We start from the raw sequence: 15,064 nt of genomic DNA on the forward strand, positions 1-15,064 counted from the left end.
TAAGAATTTAATTTTTTATTTGAGAGAGAGACAGAGAGAGAGAGAGAGCATGAGCAGGGGGAGGGACAGAGGGAGAAGCAGACTCCCTGCTAAGCAAGGAGCCCAGTGAGGACTCTGAATCCCGGGACCCTGGAATCATGACCCAGGCCCAAGGCAGCCGCTTAACCGACAGAGCCACCCAGGGACCCCAAGTATTCAATCTTCTTAAAGCTTCTTTACATAAAGAGAAGTCTATAGTATCCTTCAGTGATTTTTGGAGTACTGTTTTTACTTTGCTTGTAAGGTTGCCAGATTTCATAAGTAAAAACACAGGTAGCCCAATTAAATGTGATTTTCTTATAAGCAATGAGTATTTTTTTATGGGTGCAAGTCAAACATTGCATGGGATAATCTTCTACTAAAAATTAATATTTGCAATTTGAATTTAACCAGGCATCCTGTATTTCACCTAAAAACCCAATTCATTTGGCTAAGACATAGAAAAAACAACAAAACTTATTTTATCAGCTTGCTTACAAATTGTAAAGAAGTTTCCAAGAAGTTTTTGGGCAGTAACAGCTGTTTCCAAACTTAGCTGCACCTTGCAACCATCTGAGGAACTCCAGATTCTGGTGATTTTCCTCGGAAATGTAATCAGGGCGTAAGATTTTTCAAAGCATTCCAGGTGACTCTAATGTGCCCCGGTGAGGAGTTGGTGACTGATGTCCAATGATTCTCATCCTGCACTACACACAACAAAGACCTAAGAGACTTTTGGAAAGTACCCATACCCAGATCCGACCCCAGAGCAAATAAATCAGGGGGGGGGGGGGGGGTGGGCAGGGAAGAGGGATGGGTTCCCTACGATGAGATTTAGGAAAAGCTCCCATTGAATGCTGTTCCTTCAAAAGTCAGAAAGTCCTAAATTAGAGACTAAAATATGGCATGCGAGAGAGTGAAACTACAGGAAACAGTTAAAAGTTTATGTTTAATATTTTACATTATGAAATTAATATTTATTTTAATAAATTCAAGCAATAAAGAAGCATGTAAAATAAAGATGACTCACCCAATTCTACTTTCCAGAGGTATCCACTGTCAAAGCCTTGATCTGGTTTTCTTAGGCCAAGCATAAAGGGAGGAGGAGAGGATCAATGAGAAACAAATGATATGTGTCAATTATTTCACTTTTAATGGACTAGAACTTTGTCATGTCACCACTTCAGGGAAATGCTGTGTTTCTTCCAGGCTTCACTGTGAATCACTGAAATTGGAAGCTATATAATATAAGGGGAGAAGGGGAAGAGAGATAGGAGAGGACCAGACAACCTCTACCACAATTATATTCCCGTCTGGACATCCCCCATGTAATGGCAGTGGCCTTAGCACTTAGCACTCTTGGCTGTTCCATCCTCTCATGCACTGGCCTCAGAGAGTAGGAATAACTAACCCAGCCACTGAGTTGGAAAAAGGAACTGGGCCAAAGTGTCTCAGTCTACTCTTTTGGGGTCTCTTTGGGAAGGCAGCTAATCTTGCAGAAGGCACACATTCCTAGCTCCTCTTTGGGGTATGTTTTACAGGGACAAGCTTCTACCAGGGATCACTCTGGTTTTCTAGCTCTGCCTGAGACAGAGAGGGTAATTCTGATTCTACACCATTCTGTAAACCTTTGCTGCAGAGAACACCACATGCCCTTAAAATAGCCTTATCAGAATAAAAATACTTTGTATTTCCTTTCTGTGTCTATCGCACAAGTGGTTTCATTCACAAAGTAATCTCTCAAAACACCAGCAATATATAGTTTCCCTTTGAAAGTTACAGAGCTATCAGTAAAGAAAACAGTGTAAGTTCTCCCTGATTTTCATGTCAGGCAGGTCTCATGACCACATCTCAAACCAGTGGCGCGAACATGTCATAAACAGAAAATCACAAAACCAAACAGAATGGGGAGAGATATGCAAACATATGAAATGCAGAGAAAAACAGAAAATTTTTACTAGTAGAGAAAATAATAGCAAAGCAATCGAAGGGAATAAAATAGACACTGAAATCTGACAGGAATAAAGCTGACTGTCAACTTGTATGCCTGATTCCTGAATAAAATATTCCCCATCAAACCATGTCATCTGTATGCCACCTGTCAGGCCAACATGAAGCTACATTAGGTCCCATCTAGGCAAGCGTGTGCTCAATTTCCCATTAGCTGTGTTAGGCTTCCCTACTTAGGGTAATGGCCTCATTGTCTTTGCTGGACTGACACTCCTTTTGAACTGACAATAACAGTTCTTCAAAGCAGGAAAATCTAGCAAACAAATAATAGTCTTTTGCAAGTACATATATACACAAATAAATATGCATATACACATGTCCATCGTTGTATCAATGGATGAATACATAAATGTCTATGTTCCCCATGACGTAAACAATTTAAGTATTTCTGTTGTTGTAAGACGGTAATTTAGTTTCCTCTTTATAGTTAGACTGTGAAATTACTCTGGTTTATTGAGGTAGACTATAAGTATGTGCTTAAAACTGCGTTGAAACATTAGAACACAGAGGGCAGCTGCCGCCAGATCCGCACCATGGTTCCAAGCCCGAGGCTCGCGCTGCTCCTGCAGCTCCTGGTGCTGGGACTGGAGCGGGCGCTCCTGAGCGCCTCCGCCCGGAGCAGGTGCCAAGCTCCAGCCCAGCCCTCCGGACAGCTCCTGGAGGGCAGACCTACGCAAGTTCACGGACTGCAAGTCATGCCCCGCCGGCGACTTCACAGTGCCTTCTGCCTGGGCTTCTCCGCAGCCCCTCCAGCTTCCTGTGGAGTTATTCTTAAGAAAATACATTGCAAGCCCTAAGGAGTAACCGTGCAAGCAGCTGAAACGTAAGCCGCATTCCTGTTCTCGGTCTATTGAACGCAATGGCCGGGTTGGGGCAGGATCCCACCATCTCCATGGCACACGATGCCCAGGGACGGGGCATAAGCTAGGAGCTATGAAAGGATGTGACCCTCAGTCCCTCCTTTCTGCACCTGGAGACTGCTAGCCCAAACATCCTGCTCCTCCCTTATCCCAAGACTAACTCCCTGCGTTCCTGCGCGTAGGGGAGAATGCAAACCTGCTTTAAGATATTTGCCGTCCTGTGTACTCCTTTGCCACGCTTTGAGCCATCTCTCCTTGCTTTTCACACACACACACACACACACACACACACACACACACACACACACGCAGCTATGTGCAGGATTCAGCTGCTGCTGCTCTCGATCGCAGAAGCAGCGTTGCCCGGCCGCTCGGATTGGTGTAGGAGAACTTTCAGTGCGCGACTACACTTCCATCCCGCTGCTGTGGCCCATCTTGTGGCGGGAGAGGGTGGGGTGGGGAAGTAGCCTAGGCCTCCCGCTGGGTGGGACTGCTTTCTGGCTTCTTGGTCTGGAGCTGGTGCTGCAGGAAAGTGAAGTTTACTACTCCCATCCAGGAGGCCGGCGGGAGTCCCTTCCAGAAAGGACAGGGACTGTCCCGCGCGCAGGCCAGCAGGAGGCCCCACCCATTTCATCATCCATCCGTTCATTCTTTAATCAGGAGCCAGCCCCTGCCCCTCAGTCTGCCCTCCAGACAGCCAAAGCCAGACTCTACCAAACAGCGGTGCGGAAGGATGGGGGTGGGGGGTATGACCTTTGTGAGGCCTGGGTCTCTGCTCAGAGGAGCCTTAGAGGGTCTGCGACTACCCTGTCTCTGGTTCCAGCATAGAAAAGGAGACCTGCGCTGGCTCACACCAGACAGTTGACACTAAGGAACCTCAGCATTCGCACAAGGCCTCAGCCTTCAACACCACGCCCAAGGCTTGAGGGCCTGGTTGACACAAGGGACAGGCTCACCGCCAGGCCCCACCCTCTCAGATGTACCGAAATTCCACCCCAGCCCCTCAGCCTGAGGGATTAGGCACCGGTTCCTAACGCTAGGGGACTGGCCCTAAGACGCCCCCCCCTTCAAATGAGGGGATATTTATTTGGGGGAGAAAGTTTGGAGGGGAGTGAGAACATATTAATAAAATCAATTTCAACTTTAAAAAACGACTTAGAACATTAGAACAATTTGAAACAGTTTTTTTTATTGCTAAGATTCCAATGTTATGAAAGATGTTGCATCACAATGTTTTAAAATCACTGTTAAATTTTTGGTGCAGTAGAAGGAAACTGGAATATAAGTGGAGATCTGTACTTTTACTTTTGGTTCTAAGTACGAATTCATGGTGTAACTTTGGGCACTATCTGGGCCTCTCTCAGTTTCTTCATTTATACCATAGAGTGTAGAGTAGACAGTCCTTAGTGCCCCTTTAACTCCAAAATCCCTTGATTCTATTCATTAAAAGTTCTAGATTAGTACCAATATATTCTTGGCTGAAGAAAAAACAATGAGCAGAGTTTACCGAAGAGCCCATGAGCTGGTGCTGCCCCCTATAGTAGACTGACAAGGGTTGGGGGGCGAAATCAGAGAAATATTTTGTCATTCAAATTGCTTCTCTCAGTCTCTCTCTATGGGCCTATTCCTTCATAGTCAAGAATTCTAAAACAAAACAAAACAAAACAAAAAAAAAACCCAAAAAAACAATTTCTGTTTGTTTCTAACAGTTATAATGAAAAGAATTAAAACTCAAATAAATTATGTGGAATAACTATTAGCTAAGACAATTTGAGCAAACATGTTTAAACTACTCAAGGCGAGGATTATTTCCATAATTTTCCAAAATAAATTTATCTGAGCCTGGATTGCAGGAGAGATGGCACCATTTTAGATGAATCTCTTTTTATCTAACAACAGTATTAGAAACATTAAACATATTTTAAGAGAATCTGGAATTCGATAATATGATAGAAAAATAATTAATATACATAATTTCAAATAGAAAACAAACATTTAGTTGTAGATTAGGTCTACACAAATACTAATAATATGAAAGTTCAAATTGTTTAAAATTTTGTGTTTACATTAAAGCATTATCCCCTGAATATTTTATTTTATAATAAAATTATGTGCTGTTAAAAAATAGATCAGTTCCATTGCTGGCAATATTTCAAGATCATCTTAAAACCTCGCATACATACAAAGTCTAGCTAAAGTATAACCAAAAGCTATGGAAATGGAAAGTGAAGCTCCTAAGAGAGTAAGAAAATTTAGTAGAGGTCAAAATCAGGCACAATCTGAAATTTCTGACTATTAAACACAGGCTGACACTTGCTCTGGCATCCCAGAGAAGAGTTACCAATCTTTATTGGCCGTGGCTTAGATTTCAGCTGCTAAGATGAGACAGGAGATGAGCCATGGGCTGAAGCAAAGATGTAGTACTGGAACAGAGACTAACAATAAAATGGCAACTTTCAAAGAGATACACTTCAGTGTAAAGTGTGAGCTAGAAAAAAAAAAATTCCACTGGCAAATAGAGCTCAAGAGAAAGTTTGACTGTTCAGGCTTGTGCTACAGGTAAAGAAAAAAAAATTGCTCACTGAGAATTTGTAACTAAGACTTATCCTCATTGTTTTGGTTTTCCTATTTAAAATGCATACATCCATTGGGAAGCAGCAAACTGACAGAACAGCATAAAAGTGGTCTTCGGTCAGAAACACCACCGGGATACTTGTAGAAGCAAAAGCACATCTCTAGGAGAGAGCATACCCTTAGACAAAACCCCTCGAAGCCGTGTGGGCGTCCCATCATAAACCTCAACTTGAGAGAACACATGAGGTAACATACCACCATCTTTCTTTATCTCTGTTTCCTATATTTCTGAGTTAACACACAATGACAAACCACGTATCGCACAGAGATGATAGAAGCACAAGGCATAGTGGTTTAGAATGTAGCCTCTGGAGCCACGTCAAATAATGGTTTTGTGGACATAAGCTAGTTGGCTTCCTTGGTGTAAGATACTTAAACCTCCCCTTTTTAAAAATTTCATCTGTAAAATTGGGGTTTTTATAGTAATCTTATCTCACAGGATCATGAGAATTGAATGAGTCAGTACATAGGAAGTCCATGCAATCAGAATGGTACTTGCAGTATAGGAGCACTAGAAAGAGCTGGCTGCTACCACCACCACCACCACCACCACCATCATCATAGTTCGTTAGTTGCTCACATTATACCACCTGTCTCATGATTAGGCTCTTTTTCCTCCACAGGTGCCTGGATGCATATTCATCTATGCTGGAATTGAATCTTGAGGTAAACCCAGAAACTACACATCTCAAAGTTGTATGAGTTCATATGACTGGCTCCCTTGTGGAGAAGCAGCAGAATGAAGAACTGTAAGAAAGTTTAATGGGCAACCACTAAGCAAGGTAATTACAGAATATTTTAGAATCCACTGCTTTTTGTTTAGATAGTATGTGAAGAGGCACCACCGCCACCTCAACCTTGGCACCCACCCCATCTCTGCCACACCCTCCAGTGAAGACGCACCACCACGCCATTCTGGACCATTGGAAAATGGAGTGAGGAGATTAGACTGATTAGATTAGATTTCTAGTGGGACTTTGAGACTGGGCACCTCTCCACGCTCTTCCATGAGCTGTGCTGTCTTCCAGGAGCTGTCATGCGAGAAACCTTTTATCCAACATTTCAATTTTCCTTCATTGCAATTACAACAGGGAGGGGGAAATTCCTTAGCATCCCATCTTTTGCCATTACCTCTTGATGAAGTTTCTTCCTCTGAAAAAATGGTATTGATGTTTATCTCATGATGCAGATGTGAGAATCAAGTAAAATATATTTTCAAACAGAATAATTTTTATCTTATGTAATAATTCTTTAAATTTGTGCTGTAATTGCATACTTACTGGCTTTATCCTTGCTGAGGGATAGAGGACTACCCTTCATTTCTGTCTCCTTTAACACCTGGCATAGTGTCATGCATGCATTAGAACTATTTTCACTCATTCGACAAATATTTGCTGAGGATCTCAGATGCACCACTCTCTTGGGTTCTGTGTTTAACTGTAATAAACAATCAACTCCTGCTTTGCTTGATGAAAATTTGCTAAATTGACCTTTTCAGTTGTACTGACCATGTATTCAACTTATAGACAAGACTGTAAAATGAATCTTATTCACCTCCAGCAGTGCCAGGAAGTGTACCTGGGCAAACGACACAACCAGCCTAAACCTTCTGATTGAATGGGGACAGAGATACATTAGATGGCACCTGAGATGGTGCGAGGGACATGGTCTCTACTGAATGTGCCAACATACCATTGAACACATGTCCATGTGGTGCTCAAAGATGGGTATTTTCTTTAAAAGTCTGTCTCATCCATTAGTGTGTGAACCTCTAAGGGTAATATTTGTGTATTTTTTACCTTTGCATTACCCTCTGCCTTCAGAAATAGTTCAATGCCTGAATTTAGGAGGTGCTCAATAGAGTAATTATAAATAGAATGAAATAGTGGAGAGTGCTTTTTTTAAACAGTAAAACTTTGTACTGGTTACTATAACAAATATTTCAAAAATATAGCCACTGATTGCTTTGTTATTCATTGCGCAGATACTGAATGAATGCCTAAGAGGTACTATTCTTAACTATGCTAAGTGTTATCATGGATAATACTGTGCTATCTCACTGATACATACTACATTGGAATGTATTATTCTGTTTTTCTCTTTTCTGGGGTTTCTAGAGGCAAATGAATGGGAAACAGGTTCCATGAAGGTCAACCAAATTATGGGAAAGATTCACTTTCAGTGTTCGTTATCACCAGCCAAAAAGTTGTATTTGGTTTAGTTTATTAAATCCATACCTTGGATTTTCCAAGTTTGCATCTTCCAATATAAGTTAAATTAAACCTTAAACACTGGGGCAGGGGGCAGCCAGCTGTCCCAGCAGAGCAGGCTTCTATCCCGGGAATCACTGCTCATTCTATACTTGAACTTAACATCCAGCTGGTTGAAAAATTAGACTGGTAACCAGCTTATTGTATACTTTTTGGGAAATCTTGTCATTAAAATTGTTTTAAAATGCATCCTTTACTGACAGTAAGGGCTCCACCCTCACATTCTGATCATCCCCCAAGTCTCACCTCTAAATACATCACATTAGGGGATTAGATTCCAACATACTAATTTTAGGGGACACAGACATTCAGTCGATGGCATTCCACCCCTGGTCAGGACAAAATTCATTCATTTCATCCTAACAGCCAAAAAGTCTTAACTTGTTCCAAACTCAAAAGTCTGAAAGTCCAAAGTTGCATCTAAATCAGATAGGGGTAAGAATCAAGGTATGAGTCATCCTGAGGCAAAGTCCTCTCCATCTAGGAACCTGCAAAACCAAACAAATTATGTGTTTCCAAGATAAAATGGTGGCACAGGCACAGGACAGACATTCCCATTCCTAAAAGGAGAAATAGGAAAGAAGAAAGGAGTGACAGGTCCCAGGTAAGTCCGAGACCACACAGCACAAACAACATGAAATCTTAGGGCTTAAGAATAATCTTTGACTTAAAGCTCTGTCTTTTGGGCCCATTGGGATGGCCTTGCACCCACAGGGCTCAGCAGAATGGCCTTCCCTGCAGAGACTCTCTCCCTGGGCCCTGTGGATCTCCAGGACTGGGGTTCAAAGCCCGAGTTTTGCCCAAATGGCCCCTTTTGAAACCAAGGTGAAGGCAGCCATACCCCCTTGACCTATGCACCGTGAGATAAGGCCACATGGACCTGTACTCTCTGGACAGGTGACCAATGAAGTCCATGCCATACCAGGGCACACAAGAGCCACAGCTGGGGTGGCAGAAGCGCATGGCAAGAGAGTGCAGACAGCAAGGGCCCCCCATGTGAAGTAGTGCCAGGTATAGTGCAGAAAGTTCCCATTGGTACTGAAGGCCCTTCCTTTGAACCACTCAGCCCCCTAAGCAGCTTGCATTACAGGCCTGTCATGGGAGAGGTGGCTCTGTTGACCACTGATGTGCATGCCATCAGGGTCATTCTTCCACTGTCCTGGAGAAGAGTTCCCTGGCTTCTGTTCAGAAGGCTCACTCACACTGATCTTCTTATCAGTACTTTGGCCATACCCTCAGTGTTCTCATTTTTTGCTATATGGATAGGCTGAAAAATTTCCAAGTCTTTACATTCTGCTTCCTTTTGCTTGACAATTCTGCCTGTAAGTCATTTCTCACTGCTTGTATTTTGCTGTAAGTCAGAGGAACTAACTGCACCTTCAACACGCTGCTTAGAACTCGCTTCAGCTAAACATCCAGTTTCATCACTTGCCAGTTCTGTGTTCCACAAAACGTGAGAACATGAACATAATTCAGCCAAGCTCTTTGCCACTTTATAGTAAAGAGGGCCTCTCCTCAGGAACAAGTTCCTCATTTCCACCTGAGGCCTCATCAGAATGGCCTTAACCGCTCACATTTCTACCAACATCCTGTTCAGGATTACTTAGCTATAAGAACACTGAGGCTTCCTCTACAGCTCTCTTTTCTATCGGAGCTCTCACCAGAATCACCTTTAAAGTTCTGTTAAGATATCTAGGCTTTTTTTTTTTAGAATGCAACTCAAAATGCTTCCAGCTTCTCCCCATGACCCAGTTCAGTGCTGCTTCCACATTTTTAGGTATTTGTGACAGCAGCACCTCCAATTTCTGACTGAATACATTTGGTAACTGTACGGAAATACTGTGGACTGGGTGGCTTAAACAACAAGTATTTCTCTCTGACTGTTCTGGAAGCTGGGAAATCTAAGATCAAGGTGCTGGCAGGTTATAAGGACACTCTTCCTCCTGCATGACCCAACACTGCCCCAACATCATACACTGGGGTAAATTCTTAAGTTTGGGGTGTGGGGAGGGATACAAGCATTCTGTCTACAACAAAGACTCAATCCCAAGTCAAAAAATAGAACAGTATTTTACTATAAACCAGATTATATTTATTTAAAAGCCAAAAACAATATGAAGCATGAAAACACACAAATTTCAGAGAAGTTTTTGTTTTTAGTCAATCTGATCAATTTTACACAATGAAATACCATTAAGACATACATAGAACCCATAGTATAAAAATATAAGACACATTGTATTACCTTTTTTTTAAAAAAAGATTTTATCGATCTATTTGGGAGAGTGAATGACCACAAGCAGGGGGAGCAGCAGAGGGAAAGGGGGAAGTAGGCTCCCTGGTGAGTAGGGAGCCCCATGCAGGGCTCGATCCTAGGACCCTCAGAATCATGACCCGAGCCAAAAGCAGATGCTTAACCAGCTAAGCCACCCGGGCACCCCAAGATACATAATACTACTTTTAAAGAAAGTGGAATTATAACTGTAAGAGACAACTTAATACCACAAAAACTTTAAGCAGAAATTTAAAATGTAATACATTAAAAATAATTTTTTTTTTTTTTAGTATTATGCAGCAGGTCTTGGGATGTAGGAATATGGGCAAGTAAAAAGAAGGTTTATAGAGATAAACTTTCTCAGTACTATTTGTCTGATTTCATACATAAAATGTCAAACATTATTATAAGAAATAATATATACGTCTAAGACTGCAATTATACTTTCAAATATAATTATTTTTTTAGAAAGCAGCAATTTTACTTTTTTTTAAGAAAAAGCTAGTAGTAGCACCTAAAAATAAAAATTACCAGAAACTGAGTAAAACAACTTTACTATGAAAAGATAAATATAATTTAAAAATGAAGCACCTTTCTTTGACTTCAAGAGAACTATGGGCAAACGCCCTCATCTCTGAATAATCCCATTGGAAAACACTCAGGCTTGTTTTACTTAACAAGAAGAATACATTTCATTCAAAATACTGGCTGTGTTGAAAGAACACAGTCCATGTCCAGAGAGGAAGGTAGAATGCAAAAGAGGCAGGCTGACTCATTAGAGTTTATTCACTAATACACTATGCTTTTAAATAGATAATAAAAACAAGTACATACTTTAACTATGGTGATCCTACATAATTTTACTGGTCAGCTACAGTTCACAGAGAAGCAGCATGTTTGCTGTGTTTTATTCTTTTCTTTGCATAGATACAGATTTATCATCTAAACAAAAAGCAGCTAAGAAATATTAAACAACATCAAGATTTAGAGGTTTTGCTTTTCCAAAGTGCTACACAGAATGTCACATTTCAAAATTTAGGAACAAAACCCTAACTCTTGCTATTAAAAAAACATAGTGGTTATCAGGGATCTTCTTGGAAGGTTAAAAAAGAAAAAAACAATTATCTTCTCTGTGTCACATCAAATGAGAAACAAAGGTTCAAAAGGCAATCTTAGAGATTTGGCCAAACATATTTTATATATAAGGCATTTGTGACCAAGAGAGATGAAACAGATTACATGCAACCTCCTTATAAGGGTGCTCATATCTCTAAGATGCTCAGAGATCTAGACTGGCTGTAGCCCTTGTCACACCTCTTTTCCTGAGAGTCTGACCCTGACTCCATATACAGGCAGGTCCTGACTGACCATGCTGATGAATGAGGGAGTATGCATGGAAAATACAAATCTTATGATTTAAAAAAAAATGTTTTATTTGGTAAAAAAATGAAAATTTCCAAGGAAACTTAGAAACTTGCAAAACAGGGTTTTGACACATATGCACAAGTAAATGTTTCCTTGTACAATAAACACATAGTGTTTCTGTCTGTCTTCCTTTTTGTTTTTAAAGATCAAGAGTATCATTCTTTTCACCTGGAACCAAATTTGTCTTCAGTAACAGGACAAGAGGTAGGAGAGGGAGGACAGGGTTAGGGATAAAAGCTTTATTACTCTATCTCAAAGATTGCTCTAAAAAGCTCACCATTTCATGACCTATTAATGTGAGAGCTCTGGAATTCGTTTTCCCTTATGTCATGGTAAAGTGTTTTCAAGCTTACTGTAATGTGTTTACCTGGTTATTGAGTCATAGCTTTTTCAAGGTGAACGCCTAGTCTACCAAGAGGACAAATGGACAGATAAAATCAATTGAAACATGTTTAGATTGTATTCTTGCTCTTACACTCTTAGCCTGTTAGAGCTAATACCCAGTGCAAAAAACCTGCAGAAGCAGACACATATAATTGCAAATAATTCAGGGGATTATAAGCCCGATCCAATTTTCTACTTTTTTTATTAGCCATAATTGCTGATTTGCTGTGTCCATCTATCTTGATGAATGTTGTGGTGGAGACCTTTCAAAATACATGAAGTCCTGAAATTAGAAAAATAATTATAGATACATATATTTATATATATATTATATATAGAGAAAGATAACTGTATGTATATAGATACATACATAATTAGATGCAAAGCATGAAGTATTATCCTCATAATTTATCAGGTGACCCTGATTCTTAAGGGTTAAGAATAAATAAATCTAATAAAACCTTTATGAAAAGGACCTAATATGAAGACCAGCAATTACAGACTTGGAACTGTTGGTAGCCAATAATATCTCCCTTTGGGGATTCCGACTAAAGAAATCTTCATTGTTAAAAGGAAGAAAAACTGGACAATCAATATTAAATACGTTAAATATACTAACTGCAATATGCTAGCTACATTTTGAAGGTAAATATATCCATTTTATTTCCACGTAACCACTGATCAGTCAGGGTTACAGCAAGGGAACTGTACCTAAATAAATCGAAGGAAGATACAATACCAAGGAGCCCACTGACAGAGAGGTAGCGGGGTAGGGGGAAGGGACATCAGCTTTGGGTTATTTATTTCATTAAGAAGTCATTGGCTAGGCATCTTTAAGTAATGGAAAAGACAAACAACATGCAATGAGGACAAGTATACCCATTGGATGCCCCATATTCTCCAAGTACTCTTCTGGCCCCCCTACTCCTATGATAGCTCATGTTCAGTGCCCTGAACAACGTAAGTATTTTTATCTCCATTTTATAGGTAAGGCAAATGAGGCCTGAAAGTGCTAACCACTTTGCAAAATACACAACTAGTCAGCAGTAGAGACAGACACTGTCCTAGCTTCAAAGTTTACTGCCTTTCACTTACACTATAACTGCATCTCATCATAAAGAGTGATTCTCTCAAGACAACTCAAAAGCAAGACTTACAATGAGGAAGCAAGCTCCAAAAATCATGGCTTTCATCTTCACATCCAGATCTAACGGGAAGTGAATTTCAAAGTGGTCAGCGTCCCCCATTGCTGATAAGAGACCGTTCCACTTCCTAATAATACTGCCAATGCTGGACATGCCATCAAGGGATTTGACCTAGAAAGATAAGAATGTGACTTTAGGATGATTGAAAAATATTATAATATATATTTCACTCTTCTACTTAGAAGCAGCTTGCACTGCCATGGCATAAATACAGGACAGGAAGTAATAAATTACTGTAAAGTAATAGGGAATCATGGCCAAGAAGGCTTAAGTGCCTTGCAACTGGTTAATAACTGAGCTGGGGTGTATCTGACAGTTTGGAGGCTGGTAATCTTTCTTCATCCTCAAATGAGGCATGATTTGAATTGATTCTGAAGTTCTTTTTCATACAGTAAAGGGTGGGAATTGGGAAGGAGTCTCCACAGTCTAGGGAAACACATAAGCAAAAGTAAGGAAGCACGGTTCTATGTACTTCACAAACTTCAAATGATCATTCAAGTTTCTGTGTGCCAAGTCCACCCTGTCTTCTTAAAGCATGTAAGAATTCCGAGGGGCTTCAGCTTCCAAAAGGGGGATTCTGGCACTTGCCAGAGGGACAATACCCAAATACTAACTTTGGGTGATCAAAATGACCCTATACACCTGTCCCTAAAATCTGGCTTATCTATATTTTCTATTTCTCTACAATGGTCTTTTAATAAATAAGCAATACTTAAGTAAAAAAAGAGTTTATTGGGTGTCATAGGAAATATATGAATGAGCAAATTTAGATAATGAGGCTTGCCGAAATTACAAGGCATTCAAGAAGGATTCTCTAAGAAGCTCAGGAAATATTTCTAGGAATCTCCTTTGTCAGATTTGTAAGATAATAAGCACTCATTTTGGAGTCACTGAGATAGAGGCAAAACAAGAGGATTTTTCATTTTTCTAGAAAATATAACCTATTATGAGTTTTATCCTTGTTATCAGTGTTATCTCATAAGGACACAGATAATTTCTACCATGCAAATAAACAATGTGTACAATCTCGGGGTACTCCAAATGTCCTGTGATATGTGGGGTACTTTCATCACTCAGGACCTACATCCCAATCCTGCAAATCGTTGGTAAAAATGGTTAATTAAATCTAACCAAGAAGAAAGAAATGGATTCAGTTGGGCTATTTACTTTCAGGTTTAGTGTTTTAAATGGTTTCTTCTTATCTTTATCAAACACTGAAATCATAAAAAAAGTAGCTCACACTTTGGAAAACTGTAAGCAATCCACGAACAATACTTTGAAAAGGATTTGATGTCAACCAATAACCCTTTCCTCATTCTGTTTTATTCATTCACATGAAAACATAATCTGAAACCAACTCATTCCCAGGTCTGTTAGTACATGTAGAAAAATAGTAAAATTGTCATTTTTACATTTGTTTACCTCAAAAACCGAATCTGAACCACAGCCGTAGGTTGAACATGGCCCGCGCACTCTCATCACATTGTCTTTCTTCTCATTCTGGATGCTGTAAACTGCCCTGCACAGGTTCCAGTGTTCCACAACAAAGCCAATGGTGACACCGGGAGGACACTGTACCTCCAACTGCAAATGAGGAAGTGACAGAGGGGAGGAAGCTATGCACCGATGTATACGGGGACACACCACCTAGATGTGCTCTGAAGTCTTTCAAGGACTAGAAACAATGTTACTGGTAGAGAGTCTTCCATTTTACCCAGGCTCGCTCTTATGGCTGTAGGTGAGAATAGCCCTGAGAGCTGAGGTCACCTTTCCCATGGGAACAAAAGGACTGCTTGCCATAAAGGACAGTTCTCGAAGCTCAGTATTGCTCAGCTGTATGCAGCACCTGCTTGGGCTCCTCTGATTCAACCCTATAGACCTTGGGAGCAAGGGGACTGACCCCAACATACTGCTCATGGCACTCATGCTGTTTACTGTGCTATAGTAACGTTCTTTGTCTCGGCTCTAGGTGTCTCACATCTT

General features: G+C 40.6%; 1 protein-coding gene and 1 long non-coding RNA gene across 3 annotated transcripts in view; one reads left to right on the plus strand and one right to left on the minus strand.

Annotated features, from left to right (window-relative positions):
- Nucleotides 1-2,714: 2,714 nt before the first annotated feature.
- LOC116864816 lies at nucleotides 2,715-6,382 on the plus strand. The gene is made up of 3 exons (XR_004382088.1): nucleotides 2,715-2,851; nucleotides 6,146-6,271; nucleotides 6,346-6,382. It is a non-coding gene; the product is annotated as an uncharacterized LOC116864816 (long non-coding RNA).
- A 4,453-nt stretch (nucleotides 6,383-10,835) lies between these two features.
- PLSCR4 (phospholipid scramblase 4) overlaps nucleotides 10,836-15,064 on the minus strand; it is a 45,171-nt gene continuing 40,942 nt past the window's right edge. For both annotated transcript variants that reach the window (XM_032852427.1, XM_032852429.1), the window contains 3 exons: nucleotides 14,504-14,665; nucleotides 13,034-13,192; nucleotides 10,836-12,159 (listed from right to left, as the gene is read on the minus strand). In XM_032852427.1, the coding sequence (XP_032708318.1) occupies nucleotides 12,112-12,159; nucleotides 13,034-13,192; nucleotides 14,504-14,665 (369 nt within the window). In that variant the 3' untranslated portion in view covers nucleotides 10,836-12,111. The remainder of the gene's footprint in view (nucleotides 12,160-13,033; nucleotides 13,193-14,503; nucleotides 14,666-15,064) is intronic.

Source organism: Lontra canadensis, unplaced genomic scaffold (assembly GCF_010015895.1).
Source record: "Lontra canadensis isolate GAN:19392208 unplaced genomic scaffold, GSC_riverotter_1.0 scaffold6, whole genome shotgun sequence".
Classification (NCBI taxonomy): domain Eukaryota; kingdom Metazoa; phylum Chordata; class Mammalia; order Carnivora; family Mustelidae; genus Lontra; species Lontra canadensis.